General features: G+C 43.8%; 2 protein-coding genes across 5 annotated transcripts in view; both read left to right on the plus strand.

Moving 5' to 3' along the window:
- Positions 1 to 4,216, plus strand: part of IFT88 (intraflagellar transport 88) — a 44,530-nt gene extending 40,314 nt beyond the window's left edge. For 3 of the 4 annotated variants that reach the window (XM_048494924.1, XM_048494923.1, XM_048494926.1), the window contains 2 exons: positions 980 to 1,081; positions 2,232 to 2,493. In XM_048494924.1, the coding sequence (XP_048350881.1) occupies positions 980 to 1,081; positions 2,232 to 2,353 (224 nt within the window). In that variant the 3' untranslated portion in view covers positions 2,354 to 2,493. Of the gene's footprint in view, positions 1 to 979; positions 1,082 to 2,231; positions 2,494 to 4,198 lie in introns of those variants that run through there. The other variant, XM_048494925.1, reaches the window with a different exon arrangement.
- Positions 4,217 to 5,953: 1,737 nt separating this feature from the next.
- IL17D (interleukin 17D) lies at positions 5,954 to 20,811 on the plus strand. The gene is made up of 3 exons (XM_048495513.1): positions 5,954 to 6,053; positions 7,175 to 7,470; positions 19,214 to 20,811. The coding sequence occupies exons 1-3, from the start codon at positions 6,039 to 6,041 to the stop codon at positions 19,530 to 19,532; spliced, it is 630 nt and encodes a 209-aa protein (XP_048351470.1). The 5' UTR covers positions 5,954 to 6,038; the 3' UTR covers positions 19,533 to 20,811.
- The last annotated feature ends 534 nt before the right edge of the window (positions 20,812 to 21,345 follow it).

Consider the following 21,345-nt stretch of genomic DNA (forward strand, 5'->3'; position numbering starts at 1 on the left):
GAAGAATATCTTTAGAATCCTAGCTCTATAAAGTGGGTGTCACTACTGAAAAAAAGCCTTACTATGTGCCCCAGGGGACAGAGCTTAGTGACGGAAAGGAGGGCAAGTATCAGATTACTGGAGGGTATAAAGATGAATATATGGGAGGAAACCCTCACTAATTTATATTAGCTTTTGTATGACTTGGGCTTCTACTACACTGCCTCCCATTCCCTCTCTCTCAAAATACTAGTTTATTTTTTGAAAAAATAATCCTTGTAGTTTATGAGGTGTGCAATATTGAGGCCAGTTAAACATTTGTTACAACCCAACAGAACAAAGGTGGGGAGAGAGATACTGACCTGCTTGAGCCTTTAACGCCTTATAGTGCTGTGAATGGGGGCAACTATTAAGAGGAAGAGGATATGCATTTTGAGGTCTTTCAGTCCTCATCCTTCTCACACTGTTGATTCAGGATGCAGCAGACTTTCCAGAACTCCAGAGGATTAATTAGGATTAGAGGAGACTCTGAAGGATTAATTAGGATTAGAGGAGAACTTCCAGAGGGGTGTAGAAATCCTAACTCAAATTATTCTGAAGGGATGTGTGAAAATAAAAGTAAGGTTAGCCTAGGAAGACTGAGATCAGAATGTACACTGAACTGTAGAGTCCAAGTCCAAGGTTGCTTTGTAGAGCCATATTGCCTTCAAAGCTTGCCTTGAAAGCCATATTGAGCCACAATGAGTTAGCTACAATTTGACTGCCTTTTCACTATTAAAGATGGGGAGAATGTCCCAATACTTTATGCTCCCTATGATAGAATAATATAATAATAGCAATTATGAATAATACCAACAAAGTGACTGTAAATTCTGTAGTGATGCAATAGGTGAAAATGCTTCTGAAGCAATATACAACTATCTAGTGATGTCCAGGGTGGGATGGGGAGTATAATATGCATTATCCAATGGTTTATGGAACATTTTCTGTCTTTTGCCAGATCCTGGTAGTATTACTGTTAAAGCAGAGCGACTGAGTGCAAAACTAAAGTCCTTGCCAGGCACAAATGATCCTTATGAAACAAGCATCACTAAAGAAATCGGTAAGTGATACATTAGTGTCTCAGTAGCTTGGTTCCATACAGACGGAAATAATGGGGAATGGGTGTTTTCATATACTTTGTGTAATTTGTTTGAACCATGACAGAAGAATTAAGATGACTGTGCCGGCGAAAGTCATAGCAGAGAATTAAACCTACCTAAGAAAATGATCTCAAAATACTACACTTTGCCACAACATTTCTTTCATCCAGTATTTTGATTTTGTTGATGCATTTAAGACAGGCATAGTCAAACAGGTATTTGAAAAGAGCATATGGCTCAGTTGAGACATAATGCAAAACCACAGCTCAATTAAATCAGCTCTATGGGTTATGTGTTTGTCTGAACACAGGCTGTCCCACTAGCAATTATGAATTGCGTTCCTTCAGACTGCGATAAGAAACCATGGTTTGAAGTTAGTTAACTAACCACAGTTAAATTTTACATGTGGTTTTGCTGGAAGTACAAATGCAGACATCTCAACTTGTTACCCATTGCGGTCCTCCTTTGCTCCCTGCCGACAGAGCGAAGGTGATGAAATCAGCATTTGTCATGGCAAACCAGGATTTGAGTGGTCATTTACAAGCTGCATTCCAATTTCACATAATAACCATCATTAAAATGAACCATGCGCTTTTGCTCTATGTCTGAATTAAGGTTATATGTACTTGCAAGGACATCATGTGTATGGTTCTGATTGTTTTTTCAAAGTAGTGTTATGAAACATGACATTTAAAAAATCCTGCAAAACGTCAGCTCCCAACAGGTGACACACCAATCTCACATACATGCAAAATGCCAGCAGTAGGTTATATAATATTACCTGTTCTATTGTGTTTATTTATGAGGGAGATATCTTTATAAATAACAGTAAGGTTAAAATTTCCTTTTGACATAAGTAGAGTCTCTGAGGGCTTATAGTAGAGTGGGTTTCCATAATTCATATGCAAGAGAAGTTGAGGTCGTATTACTGGTGGAAAGACAATTTGCCACAGGCGTTAAACGTTTTATAAAGAATATATGTCCTCTGCTGAGTATGAATTTGGTTTTTAGTTTTATTTTAGTTTTTGACAGCTGTTCAGAGTTAATAGTGGTCACTCATGTTTTTTGGAAAAAAATTCTTTCTTTCTCTTTTGCTTCAATAAAACATAGACGCCTCCTATATAGACCCACTCGGACCACAAATAGAGAGACCAAAAACTGCCCTAAGGAGAAAAATGGATGAAGATGAATTTGCTGATGAAGAATTAGGAGATGATTTGCTTCCAGAATAAACTAGAGGTCCAGTGGAATAAGTTTTGAAAGTGAGAGGAAAAACATTTTTCATGGTTTTTGCTAAATTTGTGAAAATTCTTATATTTATTTTAGCAATGTGTATGTCAACTGTGTATTTCCATTAAAAAATTTAAATAGATTTTGATTTATTCGGTCCTGTATAATGATCCTGTTTTACGGATAACATCAGTAGCAATCTGAATATATTCTGTGTTTCACATTTCTATGGTACGTGATTAAGAATGGGTCTAGATGTTGCTGAATAGCCTAAAGCTGAAACTTTGTGCATCATTACAGTATGAGCTAAGATCCACTATTTGCCGTTTGTGTGTGGGGTTTTGTGTGGAAGATCCACTATTTGCCGTTTGTGCGTGGGGTTTTGTGTGGAAAAAACATTAGTCTATATGCAGAACTCCTGTTTGCAATCTACAAGAGTGGCACTGAAATGCCGGTTTTCACTGCGTGTTTTTCATGCCTATTATTGAAGATGTGCACGTTAGGGTAGAAGGATGCCTATTAGAAACCACAGCGCTTGCATCGAACATTTACATGTAAAGCCATCCTCAAAGCAGGAAACAATAGAAATTCAACCGAATGAAATGCTTGCAGCTTTCTTGGTGTTCCAGATGAGCCCATGAGGGAAGAGTAAACAGAGAATAGGATTTAGATAAAGATCAGGCAGGACACCCTAGAGAGGAATGCGAACGTGACAGCAATTGCTGCTCTAGGGGAATGTTCTGAATATTTGATTGCAGGAGAACATTTGGAATCTGCCTGTCCTTGCCAGGTTTTGAAGTTCTTCTACTCTACTGCATTGTTAGAACACACGGTGTTCCATGATTGCCTCCAGAGAACTCCACTATCCTTACAGATGAAATTATGGCTACCTTTTTTGGCGTTTACATTTATTGGTGTACTAGGCACAAAATACCTGAGAGGACTGGTTTAGGCTTGTGTCTGGAGTACTGTGAACTTTTCTCACCTTTCTCTTCATTTTGCCTGAAGAAGGAACAGGAATGTAGCAGGTGCCTTCCGTACTGGCATCTCTAGGGATGGCCAAACTACCGGTAGTTGTGAAACCCAGCATTATTTTTTAAAAGTGAGAGAAAAAGCATGGCAAACTTCACACTTGTGACTTGAAGCTGTTTTATAAGCTTCTTTTTAAAGGAGTGGGTGATCCACTCAGGTAATCGGGTCCAGGTTGTCCTCACTACATTCACTTGCAACAATCCTGCATATAAAATTACGCCTATCAGTATTTATTTTTGCTTTCCCAATTATTGGAACAAAAAAAGTCTTAGTTGCTGGCACAGTTTTGCATTTCCTTATCCAAACCCCTTCAAGTAGTCTTTGCTTCACAGTTCTTTTCACACCTAGGAGAGGGAGCCGTAGCATTCTGTGTACCTCCAGTATTTAGTGAAAAGGGTGTGTGTGTAAGCATGTGATTTGATGTGAAGTGAACCTTTGGACACAGTAGTTACGCCATTCCCTCTGTAGTACCAGTGCTGAGATCATTGGAATGGCTTTACTTAAGCAAATGGCACCAGTTCATGTGTGTGGGACACATTAGTAACTGTGGCAGAACTGGGCAGTAGGTATTAATTCAACCCTTTTTGCAGTTTGCTGTATCATGTGTCTTTGACTTCGCATGGGAAACCCCTTCACATTTTTTCCTGTGCTTACTAGAGCAGCCCTTTGGCCCCAGCAGAAAAAATGTACAAGAGTCAGATCCAACTCAGCAATCCTTTAGGGAATCATAAATTATGCATTCACTTCTCCTGTAAGCTAACAAAATCCCTTTCAGTTTGCAGAGGCCCCTTGTTTTTCCTTTCTGTATTTCTATCTCTTATTTTAAAAGTCAGCACACTTAAAAGCAACACGGTGGAAAGTCCAAATATTATCTATTTGTTTAAATAATCCTTGCTTTATTACTAATTGGGACAGACTCACATATAAGTGAAATTAAGAATGAAATGAAGTTTTGTTTTTGGAGCCATCTATCATCTTCAATTCATGAATTGATGAGATGTTACAAATGGAGAGGGAGGCCTACCCCACTGACCATACCTCTCGTCCATGTTCTGTTTCCAGTCAGCGCTCTGGGGAGCAGTTTTGATTAGTCTGCCAGAATTTTGCTTATAGAAAGAGGATGACTTTTCTGTCCGAGGTAGTCAAGCAGAGATTACTAATGCCTAGCAGTTGTCAGTATTTCCTTATTCTCCCTAATTAATTAAATTGACGGCAAGGACCATAATTTAGTGGTAGCATCTGGCCAATTGTAATTCAAGGCCTCAGGAATGCTGGGAAATGTTTTTGTCTCAGATACTGTGCTATATGGACCAATGTGTTGGATCAGCATGAGGCAACTTACACTGGCCAATTCTAAGAATTCCCTCACTGGGAAGTGTTTATAATTTTGGGGAACTACAGAACTAAGTCTAAATATTGTTTTTAAGCATAGTGCTCGCTATGGGCTGGCTTCAGAGTTCACTTCTGCGCTTAGTTACTTTGGACCAGAGCAGAAATACTATAACCTCACTGAAACACATTCTGCATCATATATTTATGGAGTGAACGCTTCATGTGACCATTGGCATAATGACAGAAAAAACACTGAGGCAGATTTTCAGTTTGTTTACGGGGCTGTCCCCAAAATTCGTCCTCAAATCATGACTCTCACACCTTGATGGACTGTCCTGTAAAAATTGTATACAGTGTGATTTCTTTGCACCACTTTGACCCCACTTCATAGATCCAAACCACAGCCCCTTATATGGTTTTTGTAACATGGAACTTACATCCATATCCACCAGTAAAAGTTTATGATGTCTGCATGGCAGGAAAACATAATGTGACATGGGTGTCGAAGGTTTTTTACAGTCACCCTGTCAAAATTACAGCTGACATCCTCCTCTATATAGAGCCCAGATGTTTTCTGATGGTAGCTGGGGAAAGATTACTAATGCCTAGTAGTACCCTCATGAGGAACCCTGTGTAGCCCTGACTTACTTTTTCCACCAGGAACCAGCCAACAGGCCATCCTGGAGCAGCAGTGGCGTAGGAGGGTAAGAGCTCATGTATCTAATCTGGAGGAACCGGGTTTGATTCCCCGCTCTGCCCCTTGAGCTGTGGAGGCTTATCTGGGGAATTCAGATCAGCCTGTGCACTCCAACACACGCCAGCTGGGTGACCTTGGGCTAGTCGCAGTTCTTCTGAGCTCTCTCAGCCCCACCCACCTCAAAGGGTGTATGCTGTGAGGGGGGAAGGGCAAGGAGATTGTAAGCCACTTTGAGTCTCCTGCAGGAGAGAAAGGGGGGATATAAATCCAAGCTCTTCTTCCTCCTTTGCTAAAGGTCAGGCCAGGGGGCTCCAGGTCTGTTCCGATTTTTCTTTTACACCCCCCCATCCCCCCCAGCTCTCCAAATCTCTGTCCCAACACATACGCGGACTTCAATCCCACTCCCCAATTGCGGCAAGGCTTTGCAAAGCAGCCTCCCCTCCGCCAGGACTAACACGGCTCTTGGCACCGGGGGCGACGCAGCGAACGAAGCGCGCGGCAGGCGTCCAATATTCCCGCCCGCTCCCCCGCCGCTCGAGTCAAGGAGGGCAGCCGCCGCCTATTAATAGGCCGCCGCTTCCCAGCGGCTTCTTGCGCCGGGCCGGGCTCCGGAAGCGTCGCCCAGCATGCGGCAGGTCAAGGTAAAGACCGGCGGGGCTTGGCAAAGGGGACGGGGCGGGTGGAAGCCACGCGCCCTTTGGAAGTGCCTCCAAATCGCGGGATGCAAATCGCCGGGCTGGTTGCACTTTCCTGCTCCCGGGTCTCTTTGGCGGGGATTTCACTGGGATTTGCGAATCTCACCCCCGGCGGACGTCTGCCTCCAGATGCGCTTGTTTCTCGACGGAATTGCAGGGATGGGCGGCGGAAGGGTGATGCTAATCCGCGATCCTCTCAGAAGTGATGCATTGATGTGCTTCGTTAAGACAGTTGAAGTAGCCCTGTTCTGGAGCATCAAAGGGGTTGATGGGCTCCGCGGTCAGAAAAGGGACCCTGCCTGGAAAGCGTGGACTTCGGTTCGCTGCTTGGGGGGATTCCCTAATAATGATCATGCCAAAGGCAGCGCCTTACGGATGTCCAGGCGCGAGGGAAGATGCAGAAGTCTTCGCGTTGGCGCGACTGCAGAAGACCCAAAGTTGCCGCCGTGAAAAGTCTCCCAAACTTCATTTAGGGAATAGATACTTAAACGGTTCGTATTGCCTATAAATTACTGAAGCTGTACAAAGGATTAGAATTTACCCCACCTGATCCGTTTAGCTGAGGCAATATCGCCTCGTGTAGGGACTGGGTTGCTCAGGTGAGCTGCATTTTCACATTGACAGGCGGGTCTCACAAAGATCATGTCTGGCAGGTAAATGATTGAGCAAATTCACACCACCAGTTAAAGATCCATGCTGGATCAACCCTGTAGCAAATTGCTGGTGTGGTCACATACTTGGGGAACATTGGACAGAAGACTCAATTTCAAAAGGTGATTAGTGCTGACCGTGTGCTCCCTTGGTTGGGTTCATTCACATGCACCAATCTTAGTACACAGCAAAAATGACCGCACATAACAAGCGTTATTGTTTTGGGGACTGAGATCTAGTAGGATCTCGGTGTCCTTTCTATGTTATGGTGAACATATATTCTGAACGTATATTCTGAGGCTGCTTCAGCTATGAAAACCTTGAAAAATGTTTTTTAAAGAGTCTGCTTTAAAATATTGCAGAACATGGAAGTGCATGCTTGAAAGTATTCTTTCTCCCTCACTCTGTTGTTACAGGTGTGGGTGCTTGCTGGGATTCTCCTATGCAGGCTGCATTTCCTTGGGTTAGAGGCTTTCAAGGTGAGCAAGCGCCCAATGCGGACTCGAAGTTGTGCCGACCGGCCTGAGGAGCTTCTGGAACAGCTGTATGGGAGGCTTACAGCTGGCATGCTCAGTGCGTTCCACCACACCCTGCAGCTGGAGCCGCTGGAGAAAGAGCACAACGTCAGTTGCCCAACGGGAAGTAAGTCTTCTGTGGATAAGAAATACCGGCTCCCTATCAACCTCAACAGCGTCTCTCCTTGGTCATACAGGTAATCTCAACTCATGTTCCATCTTTCTCCTTAATGTGACATAGAGGGATGAGTGATTAGACCACACACACACCTATGCACACTGCACCACAGCCACCTACTCTATAGATAGAAGGAAGAATAAAAAGCTTACCTGGTCTTTACTGTGCTGCCCATGGCGGCGGCGATGGTACAAAGTGCCATCAAGTCTCAGCTGACTTATGGCAACCCCATATAGTTTACAAGGTAAGAGGTAAACAGAGGTGGTTTGCCGTTGCCTGCCTCTGCATGGAGGCATGTCACTTTATTGGTGGGTTCCCATCCAAATGCTAAGAGCCAGGGTGGTGTAGCGATTAAGAGCAGGTGGATTCTCATCTGGAAAAGGGGGTTTGATTCCCCACTCCTCCACATGAGTGGCAGAGGCTTATCTGGTGAACCAGATGTGTTTCCGCACTCCTACATTCCTGCTGAGTGAGCTTGGGCTAGTCACAGTTCTTCAGAACTCTCTCAGCCCCATCTACCTCACAAGGTGTCTGTTGTGGGGAGAGGAAGGGAAAGGAGCTTGTAAGCCACCTTGAGTCTCCTTACAGGAGAGAAAGGTGGGATATAAATCCAAACTACTACTCCTCCTCTTCTAATACTACTACTACTACAAGCAGGCTTAGCTTCCAAGATCTGACAAGCTCCAGCTAGTTTGGGCCATCCAAGTCAGGGCAGCCTTCAGTTAGGGCTAGCAATATTGAGGCTGTGATAAAAGCTCTCCCCATTTCCTTTCTGGCCTGCGACTGACTGACGCGTCAGCTGGAAGAGTGGTGTGCATTGCACAGTTTGCGTCATGCTGCCTCTGTTAATTGGGGCAGAGCTATGAGCACTTGGAGCTGGCTGACTGTATCCCTTCTGATTTAATATCCTGTCGTCCAAACATTAGTGAATGTTAATACAGAGCATTCCTAAACAAAATTATTCCCTTCTAAAACCATTGGACTTAAATAGATGGCAGAGGATGTAGTTTAACAATTTAGAGAGCAAGAGTAGGGGATGTTGGGTATTTTACCTGACCTCCAGCCATTATTTACAAGGCCATCATATTTTTAGCCCAACCTTAACATTTGTGGAAATGCTATTTAATTGTGCGTGAATGTGTCACAAGAAGCACTTCCGGTTACAAAAACTGGAATAATTTCTAGCTTTAAAAATAGGAGTTTTAGGGAATGAATGGCAACATTTAAAGGACTACCAATAAACATTTGTTTTGTGGCTTCTTTTGCTTGGCTTAGGTGGTGGTTGTTTTTTAAACCCCGGTGTTCTCAATGTGGCCTTTTAACCAGGTTAATTTATTTTGAAATGCGGTTTACAAGAAAGAAAAATTAGTTGCTAAATTTGTATGCAGAAAAGACTTTACTTAAATTTGACCACCGTCACGGGTCACGTAAGGCTGCTCTGCAGAATCTAAGCTGAAAAACAGCACTCTCGTCCTGTTTATCAACCAATCGTAATGCCCTGTAAAGGCTGTTCACAAGATCAGAATAAAGACAATTGGAGTCATGCTTCTTTTGAATGGATCCTTTATGTAAGGATAGGACTCCAAGCCCCCCCACAAACCAAAGCAGAGCTCAGGTATCCGTAGTAGGTGTCTTAAAACATTTGGGAACACCAGATGTTAATTTACTATACCGTCCAGGCTTAGTAGGATTGTGCTACATGTTGTAAACCTTACTAAAACAAGGAGCACCATCCTCTCTCCTTTTGGAAATCTAGAAGCTATCAATAATTTTGGAAATCTAGAAGCTATCAATAATTTGCATGCCTTATTGCTAGATGTGCTGGTGTGTGCCGATTTATTTGGAGCTCCGAGATGGAGAGTTAAATAAATGTCTTTAGTTGAGCTGGTGGGGTAGTGATTAAGAGTGTCAGACTCCAGTTTGTTTGTGCTAACTTTCACCTCCTCAGTGTTTTGCTAACTCCAGTCTGGTGTGCTATGGTTCATCATGGCACCTTTTTGACAACCTTCCTGTCCACGTGGCTGCGTTCCTAGCCTAGTCAACTGGAGCATTTCACAAGCAGTGTGCAAGGCATCTGTTGAACTCTTTAGGTACGGCCTGACCCAGGTTTCACTTCAGCCTTGAGCCTTATAGCTCAGTAACTGTGTCATGTAGTTACAATGTTGGACTTGGATTTGAGAGCCCCCTGCTCAAGTACCCACTTGCCCATGGATTTTCTGTGGGTGACCTTGTGCCAGTTACACACTCCCATCATAACCTACTTCGTACAGTTGTTTTTAGAATAAAATAGAGAAGGGGAGATTGATGCTATAAGCCACTGGGGGCTTCGCTGAGGAGAAAAGCAGGGTGTTTGGAAATGTCGACTGATTCAGGACATATAACCTAGTCCAGTGATGGCGAACCTTTTCGAGACCGAGTGCCCAAATTGCAACCCAAAACCTACTTATTTATTGCAAAGTGCCAACGCAGCAATTTAACCTGAATAACCCCCTCGAGCAGGGGCCAGCCTGCTGTAGCCCCCAGCAAGTCCCACATCTGCCACTTTGCACCTCTCTAGCATCTTCAGCCGCTGCCCCCCCCCCCCCCCAGGTAGCAGCAGCACACCTGGAGCACAGGCAATCTCAGGCCCACCAGCCGAAGTCCTTTCTGCTGCAGCTGAGGGTGCATGCACATCAAGTCCAGGTGGCCCAGGCCAGCCTAGATATTGTGTGGAGGGGGGGGGGCGATTTCCTCAAGACAAACTCTGTGTGCGTGCTAAGTGTCACAGAGAGGGGGCTCCTGAGTGCCACCTCTGGCACCCGTGCCATAGGTTCGCCATCACTGACCTAGTCCGTGGTGGCAAACCTTTGGCACTCCGGATATTATGGACTACAATTCCCATCAGCCCCTGCCAGCATGGCCAATTGACCATGCTGGCAGGGACTGATGGGAATTGTAGTCCATAACATCTGGAGGGCTGAAGGTTTGCCATCCTAGATTATGAACGGGAATGTGCCCATTTCTATTGGTATTTATGTCGCAATCTGCCTTGAGTTCCGTAAGAATGAACAGCGGCTAATAAATGTTTTAAATAATTGAATAAATAAATTTGAATAACTATATTTATATAAGTCATTGAAGCTATTGGTCTAGAAACCAGACCTGTATCCTTAGGTTGGTTGGCTTCATCTTTGCATTCCAAGAACATTATTAAAAATGCAGGCACATGTCCTTTCTCAGATGTGGTCTGTTACATATGGGGGATTGACGAAGGCACACCCTCATGGAAAATGTTGCCCACCAAGTTATGATGGGAAAGGCTAAGCTAGAAACTCTCAGAGAGACGATGCAATTGAAATCACAAAAATGTCATCTAAGGCATTCTTGTGGGACAATACAAAGATGCCTGTTCAGATTTTGCCTTTCATTCATAAAAGTTTGGCGTCATTGGCACCCAGGGGTGTACCACTCAGGGGAACATATGGGGGTCAAATGTCCCTGGGCTGCGGTCATTTAGTCACAATGGGGCGGAAAATCGCCCTCCTTCCTTCCCCCCCCCCCTTCGGTCCATAAAGTGACTTCAAAACCTGGCGCAAAAAAAGTTGTTTGGTCATAATGGGGGACAGCTCGGGGGGGGGGGGCTCAGATTTTGCACTGGGTTACATTTTCCGTAGATACGCCTCTGTGGACACCAACTTGTGTACGCCGGCTCCCTCCTACTCCCTTTGCAAGTAGAGCACAATGGAGGGCTTCTTGGTTTCAGAAGTCTTTGGTCACACTCAAGTTGAAGTTGCTTGGATAAATTAAGAGTTTGCTTCTCCCTCATAAATTGGAGCTCTGAACCAGGCTGTGCCTGGGAACCAGTGGAGGTATGGAAGTGGAGACATTTGTGGGGGGGGGGGGGGGCTGTGACAGGGTCAGTGCCGTAACCTTACTTCCAATGAAAAGCTGGAAGTTAGATAGGGTAGATGTAGGAATTGCCAGAAGCCGTATGGAGAGTTTCTGATGATTCCTGGAGTTATCCTACATCACTTCCAGGTTTTCAGTTTTTTTTCCTCCTGCATTTTTTCTCCCGCTGCTGTTCCAAGGAGGGGGGGGTGGCCACAGGGGCTGGAGGCAGTGGGGTCCTCTGTCCCCACCAGGGCAATGACATCTCTAGTTTATAGAGAAAGAATGTGAGAAACAGGACTGCCACTACAACCCTTTTATTTTCTGTGCTTACAAATCCCTCCTTCCCTAATTGAACTGGCAACTGTGTTTTTGAAGCAAGGACATGTTATTTCAATGGGACTCATTTCAGAGTTAGCGTCCATAAGATGCAACTTTTACTACTTTTCCATTCTCCATCATTTGACCCTCTACTAGCCTGTATAAAAGATACCAGTAGTACAGGCAACTTCAGGTAAGAAACAGTTTACTAAACCAATCTATGTAGCTTAAATAAGTTAGTTGTGCCACGGAAAGCAAGACACACTCACGCAACATAAACACTCAGCTGCCAGAGTACTGTCATAGAGATGGGGCGGGGGGTAGATTCCTTGATAGTTCCAAATGAGTTAAACTCCTTGAGGAATTAGAAGCGGCTTTGTAAGATCTAGTCCAGGCATTACATGACAGTTTTCAAAAGTGTTAGGGGATTTAGTTGAAGACGTCTCTTCTTACTTGAAGTCCCTCAAGGGAGGTGCATAAGCATTTGGCAGCGTTAGCCTTCTGAGGCTTGTTAACACTGTCATCGTTGTAGTCTCCATCCTCCCGTATGTGCAAACCAGAATTTTTTTTCCGCTGCTGCCGCCGCCATTGCTTCCTTCTTCCACAAGTTTTTTCCCCTAAACCACTAATTCCAGACATCCTGAACAGAGTCCAAAGTGTAGGAAGCCCTTGCAGACTGCAGTCATCTTGAATCACCGTTAATTCGCTTCTGACACTCTGAGAAACAAAGCATTTATGGTATGAATCTGGTATAATGTTGTTAACAGCAATAAGCAGTTGTAACAGGATAGCCTCTTGGGACCCAGACCTGCTATAAATACTATTTATAGTTAACTACACATTTTATGTATATAGGAATTTGAAAAGCAGTCAATTCTATTTACCTTCTAGACCTTTGGGTACATACACGGACACTCTATTTCAAAATTCCAGGTGCACAAAGGAATGTATGTATTGATCAGCTCCCTCCTTTGAAATGAATGAAGAAACTATGGAGTGTCAGGATGCTTGCTGGAGCCATGTGATCCAGAGACATTTAGGTATTCTTATATACTGTTGAATATAATGGGCCATGAGGTCCTATCCCAGTGGTGGCGAACCTATGGCACGGGTGCCAGAGGTGGCACTCAGAGCCCTCTCTGTGGGCACGCACAAACAGAGTCTCTCCCCCACATCTAGGCTGGCCTGGGCCGCTGGGCTCGATTATTAGCATTAAACCTAAGACCTACTTTGGGGGAAGCAGTGTAGGTAACCCTGTTAAGCGCTGTTAAACTCCACTGATTTTCATGCGAAGAACTAAAGTGCGATCCTTTACCTGGGAGTAAGCTCGATTGCTGGCAAGTAAACCCTGAGTAAACCCTCCTAGGGCCGTGATTCACCTGTTGGAAGAGTTGCATGGTTGCTTCAAAGCAAAGCTGCCAACTACCACCAAGCTTACTCCCGAGTAGAAGAAGAAGAAGAGTTTGGATTTATATCCCCCCTTTCTCTCCTGTAGGAGACTCAAAGGGGCTTACAATCTCCTTGCCCTTCCCCTCACAACAAACACCCTGTGAGGTGGGGCTGAGAGAGTCTGAGAAGCTGTGACTAGCCCAAGGTCACCCAGCTGGCATGTGTGGGAGTGTACAGGCTAATCTGAATTCCCCAGATAAGCCTCCACAGCTCAGGTGGCAGAGCTGGGAATCAAACCCGGTTCCTCCAGATTAGATACACGAACTCTTAACCTCCTACGCCACTGCTGCTCCGAGTAACGCACTCCTCGGAGTTTTTCAAAACTGAAACCTCAGTATTCAGGTTAAATTGCCATATTGGCACTTTGCGATAAAAAAGTGGGTTCTGGGTTGCAATTTGGGCATTCGGTCTCGAAAAGGTTCGCCATCACTGTCCTATCCTATGTATATATTCCCAGAAGTAAGCCTCACTGCGGCCACTGAAGTTTATTCCTAAAAAAACACTCATAAGACTTGACTGTGCATTTTCCCCCATTTATTTTAATGGTATTTCAACTGCTTGAATCTAGGCAGTATCCAGCCAAAATACTTGTTGCCCAATAGAATACACAAAACAACACATGCAGGAGACTGAAATCCAGACTGGAGGGTAAAGAGGTATTTTACACCATCCCTGCGAAGCTGTTTGTGCATCAAAAGGTCTGCCCCCCACTTACCCATGAATTCACACACACGTGTTCACAAACATACCATCCTTCTAACAGAAAAGCAGGGGTAGTTTCGAGGATGAAAAATGACAAGGGGGGAGGTGGCCAAACACCCCTCTTTAATCTGGTTTTCTGTTTAAGATTTCTGCTTCCAGTTCATTCTTTTCCTTGGGATAAAAACCCATGGAGGGCAGAATCCTGCAGTTACACCTACCGTGTAGTTTTGTCCTTAATCATAACTAACTTGAGCTGGATTTGGGGCAGAATAATTAACACGCGCATATGTAAAGTCTATGATCCGTGCCCATCAAATCTAACCAGTTGTTCAGGGCTGACCATTTTTTAGCTATGAATAAGCTGCTGAGAGCAAAAAAATAAATAAAATCTTATTCAAACTGTTATGGTCCAGCTGCAGAGGACAATAACCTCCCTTACAAGCCTGAAACTTGGTGTTTGGTTTGGCTAATTGTGCGTGTTTTGCCCGTGTGTTAGCTTATATGTTCACCAAGCGCCTACTTTTTGAATGACAACAGTTGGATTTGCTAAGGAATCCAAAATAAGTTTGCCTCCAAGCTAAATTATGCTGGAGCAATGAAAGCCAGAAAGGCCTTTAACGTTAGATAAAACAATGGCGGGTTGTAGGTGAACACTGCACGAGTTACAGACCAATCCCAATCCGCTGGCTGCTACGACAAGGCACTTCTACCCAGCGTCACACCAGCAAACAAGTGTTTGTCCTGCCAATCTTCCTACCCCTAAGAGGCCACTGATGAAGGCTGTAGTGACATTAGGACCAGCAGCCATGAGACCACAGGAGAAGGTTTTCAGAGGCCATTTTGTGACATCTGGGACACACAGTCTTTTATCATCTCCAGCTTTAGCTATTAAAAATTCTTGGTGTTTACATAAGCCTGAGGTGAACCATTAATGTAAACCATCTCTGCTTGGGCTTGGTGTGTCTAAATGTATGCCCTAGAATGTCTGAAATGTAAATAAACTTCTTAGTTGCCTTGTGTGGAAAAATTAAGAAAAAAATGAATAATATATTGATTTGTTCCAGCAATGAATAAGTGTACACAGGGGAAGGAAATGTCTGCGAGAACTACGTCTGTTGGAAGGAAGGATAGAGAGGTGCCAATTTCTGTCCTTCAGTGGTGCTCCTGTGCCTTATATAGTGGCAAGAGAAGGAGAAATTCAGCAGATGCAGTTTTCCTTATAACTGGTACAGCTGCATCTATATCGTCTAGTTTGTGGTCCTTCTGTTTTAGCCAGCGGAGAAGCTGGTAGGATCTAAGACATTCCGGATTCCTAGACAAGGAAGCTCTGCATACTCCAGCACTCTTTCCCCTTTTGATACTGAACTTGTCTTTTCAGAGTTGACGTCTGCAGTGTTATGTCTGTACTGATATTCATGCTAACAATGGTTAGTTTGAAATCTGAATTTGCAATCCAGGTTTGTAAATATTAGTACAAATGTGCAATGTGGCATCATTCTTAATTCTGAAAGGGGACAAAACCTGGGAATTCATATGGGAAAGTTTAAACATTTGCCCCTTCACTCTGAAGTTCACACAGGTGCCCTTTAGGTCAGAAGGTAGTCATCTCATGCATGTGAAATAGCTCTGGGGGAAAGAAATTGCTATGCTAACAAATAAGCCAACCTTATTTAAATAAGAAGATAAAGAGTCACCCTTCCATTTGTTCATCCTCCTTTTCTTGTCATCTGCTCTGCCTATGACATTTGCCCTATGACATTTGCCCTTATTATTTTCTTGCACACTATACTTCTTTCTTTTGGATGGTTGGTCCACTTGTAACCCACTTGTCGACGCATGCCCAGGGACCCCAGCATGCGACGCAGCCCTTGTTAACCCACGCGACGACCAATGCGGTATGGAATAATTTTTCATTTGAATCACCATGTTGTATGGATTGGTGGACACTCTTAGTCTGGTTTCTCAGTTGAGCCCTGTCTGGCATGGGAGCCCCTTCTGGTAGAATACACTACCTCCATCATAGCTCTCAACGTCATCAAAGCACGCAAGCCCCTTCCCCACGACAAGGGGGTGCCCATGAGGGGCTACGCTGCTACATTACAACTTCCTAGGCCTCTGGGTGAGGCTCGAATTGTAATGAAGGCCAACAATCAACTAAAGATCTGGCAGCTGTGAAATCTACCATAATAATAATAATAATAATAATAATAATAATAATAATAATAATAATAATAATAATAATAATAATAATAATAATAATAATAATTTATTAATCTGTTACCAGCTGAGGAGCACTGCTTTCAAAATAGCACATTTTGGTGAAGTTTGAATGTACAAAGAATAAGCTTTTTTTTCAGGGAAGCGTCTCCCCACCTTGCATATGGACATAAACTGCAGAAACTTGGATTCAATTTTTCACTGTGGAGACAGAGGTCGGTTTCAGCCACGTTTCAGCACACTGAGCCATGCAGTGCTGGACCTCTATGCCAAACCAGTCCCACAGCATAGATCAGGGGTAGGGAACCTGCGGCTCTCCAGATGTTCAGGAACTACAATTCCCATCAGCCTCTGTCAGCATGGCCAATTGGCCATGCTGGTAGGGGCTGATGGGAATTGTAGTTCCTGAACATCTGGAGAGCCGCAGGTTCCCTACCCCTGGCATAGATCAACAACTTGGCTTTGAGTCACTCCTATTGTTTTCCATTCTGCTGTTACTCATGAACTTACCAGCAGCAACTGTTCTACGAAAAGAAAGCTTTTCAGAAATCCTGCTATACAAACCTATGTTCCCACTATCCACATGCTCAAGAAATACCTATAAGTATAACCTCCAATCCTTTCTTAGGACTGAGTCAAACCATCAGTCCACTGTTGCTACACATGCATTCTCAGCCAGCTTGGTGCTCTACAAAGCATTTGTGTGGTCACAAATATGGCAGCCTGGAGTTTCAAATGGTGACTTCTTTCTTCCATTCAATGTTATTTTTCTTATTTCAGAATGCTGTGCCTAACAACTGCTGTAAAAAGAACACATATCTTTGAAACAGAAAGAATCAAGATGTCTTTATTAATTGAGGAGACTTCTGGAAGACATGTGTTTCAATCAGTCTGAGCTCTTGTTAACTCCTGGCACCACTCAGTGGAAATAGCTGGCTAAAGAGTAAACTGGGTCAATTCTTTTTGAGAACCTTTAATTCAACAAGTGAGCTAGTTTGGGTTTATTTTGACCCACTAGTTCTGGTAAAATCCAGGATCCGTGTCTGCAAGCGTGCTGTTTCGGCAGAAGAGACAGCCTTCTTCATCCCCACCCTTTTTTTTTCTTTTAAGTTTTTAGTTTTGTTTTCTTTGTTTTAAGATTTGTAAAAAGATAAGAAAATGTTAGATACTAATTTGTACAAAGATCACCTAAAACACCAAGGATTAAACAGGTGCTAAATTTATTTGAGTTATTAATAAATTTATTTGAGTTATTAATTTGAGCAATTGGTAAAATAATAATAAAAATATAAGACTATATGTTGGAATGTTAAGAATAACCTGGTTTATTTTTTTATATATGAGATAGATTTGTAAAACAATTTAAAAATGAAAAATTGGATTTTTGAAAAGATATACTAATTTATACTGAGACTCCAAAAACTATACAGATCAATTTTTAATCAGGTTTTAAAATTAAAGATGTTATGGCATAATGATCTTGTAAGCCACTATTCCTTACCAGTTAACAATAATAAAAATACAAAAGTGCGCCTTAATGCAGTGCACATTATGTGTGCTATCTCAGCTCAGAGGCTTCAGCAAGGACTATTAAGGTTGGCCCGATATGGTTAGTAATATGGGTGAACAAGGATACTAGGGGAATACAGAGAGGGGGAGGGGACATTCTCCCCCGTAGAGCTCTTAATGTTATCGGTTTTATCTTTTGACTAGCTAGTGATCAGCTGAAGCTGGAACAGGCTTACAATAGCTACACTGAATATAGATGGGAATCAGAATTGGAAACAGCAGAAGATGTAGATTATAGGTCTAGGTAGACAGGTTTAAAGAAAGGCCCCGTCATGATACAAAAATGCGCAGAGATGGGATACCATTTTGATGGCTTCCACATGTAGGCCGAGCTAGTCTGTCCTTCTGTTCTCTATTTCCTTGCTTTGTTTGATCATTGGATCTGTTGCATAGATGATGTCCAACAGGTTAAACAGTTTTCCAATACAGCTTTTTTGTCATTGTCCCTAGCAAATTAGGGCATCGTATGAGAATCAGAAAGGTCATCTAGCTAGCCCAACAACAGGGCGTCTCCAGCCCCACACGGATTACCCTTGGCAGTCCAAGTCCTGATATGACTCATAGAAAGAGTAGGTGCTATACAAAAAAGTACAGATAGAACAAATCGCTTCAGATACATCAAGCAAGTGACCAAACAGAACACTGTAAAACTAAACACTTAAACACTAGACATGATCAAAAAATCTCGTTCATTCAGACTTGCTTCTGAGTCAGGTGGAAATATGGCAGAAGAACACAATGTTCTACAGCCTGTTTCTAGTGTTGACGATACCTGATATGCAAAGGAAGAGAGATTCAAATAGGGTGACCCTCCTGGTGGGTTGCAAAACAAGGCCATACTTACTGTAACATTTGCTAATCGAGGCATCCTCTGGGCAGTCACACATACTAGTCTGTGCAGTTCATAGTCTGCGTCTGTACTGAGAAATAATGGTGATGGATGCTATCTTGTTTTACTGCTCTTGCATCTCAGAGGCGGATTCCGCACAGGCCAAAAACAGCGGTGTGAAAACGGTGTAAAATGGTTTAAAATGGCGTAAAAGGGTTTACAGTGTTTTCGCACTGTTTTCACACTGCTGTTTTTGTTCCATGGGGAGTCCGCCTAACATTTGCATCTCTAACATCTGATGTGTGGACACATGGCGGGTGGGCGGGGGAGGGAAGCATCTCAGATTTCTGCTCGTGGCACAGGAGTCATAAAAGAACGGTCCCCAATTCTGACCCCAGCTGCAGCATTCGGTCAGTATGCAGAACTTGCTGGGGGTCAGAAGAACCAGGACTTCAAATTGTAGGCAGGGTGCATTCACTTCTGCAACATTCAGACAAACACTTAAGGTGCATCAAGTGGGAAGGACTGAGCTGAAGCTCTTACCATTTGATAAATAAGAGAACTAAACTAGTGCATATTTGAGCGCCTGTTCCATCCGGGAAGCCATCCAATGATTTTTCTTCCCAGTTTTCAAATAAGTGTCAATGCATCCCTCCCCAGCATAATAACAAAAACGTCATATAATGCGAAGCAACTGTCAACATTTTGCTTATAATGTTTTCCAGCTGGGGTTAAAATAAGACGTTGGGGGAAGGGAGGGATGAGAAGGAGGCACAGACTGAATCTTTATTCCTCTGCTTTGGCACAGAATTTCCTACGATCCCACAAGGTATCCAAAGTACATTCCTGAAGCATATTGTCTGTGTAAAGGCTGCCTTACTGGAGCATACGGGGAAGAGGATTTCCACTTTCGAAGCACCCCGGTATACATGCCAACGGTCATCTTGCGTCGCACCACGTCTTGCACCGGAGGCCGCTACGTTTACACTGAGGATTATGTCACTATCCCTGTGGGCTGCACCTGTATACCAGAACATGAAAAAGAAGCCGAGGGCATCAACTCCAGTATAGACAAGCAAGCGGCGAAACTGCTAGTGAATCATAATGACAAGCCAGCATCGGAATGAAGATAACAGATGGAACTCGCTAGAGTGGGTTTGTGGTGCGAGGCTCTGCTAGCTCCAGGGAATGACAGAGCCAACTTTCACATATGTTTCTGCATCACTTGATGGTTCCTTCCGTCAGATCTGAGTTGCATGTGTGAATGCTCCATTGCAAAGCTATTAACTAACCAGGACTGTCAGCGCCGCCTCAAATGCAGTGCTGTTCAGAGGCGTAGGATCACATACTCGGCTTCAGCTCGGGACAATAGTTGAAAATTTAAGTTGTCTGCAGGCATGTGTGAATCAATAGAAACGAATACAGAAATACAAATGATGAAGATAGAATAAACAGGAATGTCAAGGCTATCCTGTAGTTTTAGAGCAGTGGTTCTCAACCTGGGGGTCGGGACGCCTTTGGAGGTCGAACGACCCTTTCACAGGGGTCGCCTAAGACTCAATGCATCAGTGTTCTCTATCTGTAAAATGGATAAATGTTAGGGTTGGGGGTCACCACAACATGAGGAACTGTATTAAAGGCATTAGGAAGGTTGAGAACCACTGTTTTAGGGTATTAAGGCGATTAGGAGATTTACCACAAAATCACACAAATAGAGAAAGAACTATATGGATGGTGGTTTTGGAGTGCTGAAAAAATGACATGACGCAGTAGATGAATTCATCAATCAAAATATTTTGGATTGCTTCAGTGGCCAATATATGTGGTTGCCAATGCAGGCAAAGGATTAGGGGAAAATCTTGGGGAGCTGTTCTTTCCCAGAGCAAGCAGAAGCAGAGGGAAAGAGATGCCAAGTCTGCTTCCTCCTCCTCAGACATTCAGCACAAGACACCTCCACTCAAATGCTCTGCAAGATGTGGAGGATTTGATGGAGAGGACCTGTGTATGCTGCTGACTATCCTGGCCAAGGCAGGGGCTCACCAGAGGCCTTTGCATTTGGGGTCTGATGAACTGATTTGTAAAGGACTGTGCCAACAAAATATGACCCTTAAAATCCTCCTGGCCTTACAGCACTGAGAATGCTCTTTCTAAAAGTGATAGTGTTGCTTTTTTAAAAAGAAAAAAAAATAATCTGTTTAATTTTTTAAATAAAGAAATATAATCAGGGTTAAGTTTAGCATCCTAAGAATTTTAACCTTTCATATTATGCTCAAAAGGTGCCACCCAGGAAAAGCGAGGCATGACAGCGGCCCATGGGCAGTCCGTGGAAATGCAGCACACAGTTAAATGGTTACTTACATTTCTGTCAGACATGAATGCAGCAACCTTTCACTCCAGCGTGGTGTAGTGGTTTAGAGCAGGTGCACTCTAGTCTGGAGAACCGGGTTTGATTCCCCACTCTGCCACTTGAGCTGTGGAGGCTTATCTGGTGAACCAGATTAGCTTGTGCACTCCAACCCATGCCAGCTGGGAGACCTTGGACTAGTCACAATGCTTTGGAGCTCTCTCGGGGTGTTTGTTGTGGGTGGGGGAGGAAAAGGAGATTGTAAGCCCCTTTGAGTCTCCTTTCAGGAGAGAAAGGGGGTATTCTTCTTCTTTTCCTTCTTCTTGTGGGTCACAGTGTCTGGTCTTGTAGTAATGCACCGCTGACCCAGCAGCACCGTGGTAGAACGTTGGCACACCAGCGGACCTACGGCCTTCTGGTCACAATCGCACCCCCCCCCACCCTCATCCCCCCCCCCTATGAGTCACGGGTCACTTAACCATCTGGCCTACAGTCACCTGGTGTCCCGGACAAAGGGACAAATGGTCTTGCCCCAGGTGAGGATTAGGCCCAGGCAGCTTCACGCCCTCCGCATCGAGTAGCCAGGTGAGATCATG

Source organism: Sphaerodactylus townsendi, linkage group LG04, assembly GCF_021028975.2.
Source record: "Sphaerodactylus townsendi isolate TG3544 linkage group LG04, MPM_Stown_v2.3, whole genome shotgun sequence".
NCBI classification, from domain to species: domain Eukaryota; kingdom Metazoa; phylum Chordata; class Lepidosauria; order Squamata; family Sphaerodactylidae; genus Sphaerodactylus; species Sphaerodactylus townsendi.

What these genes read in the sequence shown, in the direction of transcription:
- IL17D (XM_048495513.1), top strand. An exon ending in GTCTCTCCTTGGTCATACAG is followed by an intron (nt 7,471 to 19,213) that starts GTAATCTCAACT and finishes GCTTTGGCACAG; the next exon opens with AATTTCCTACGATCCCACAA.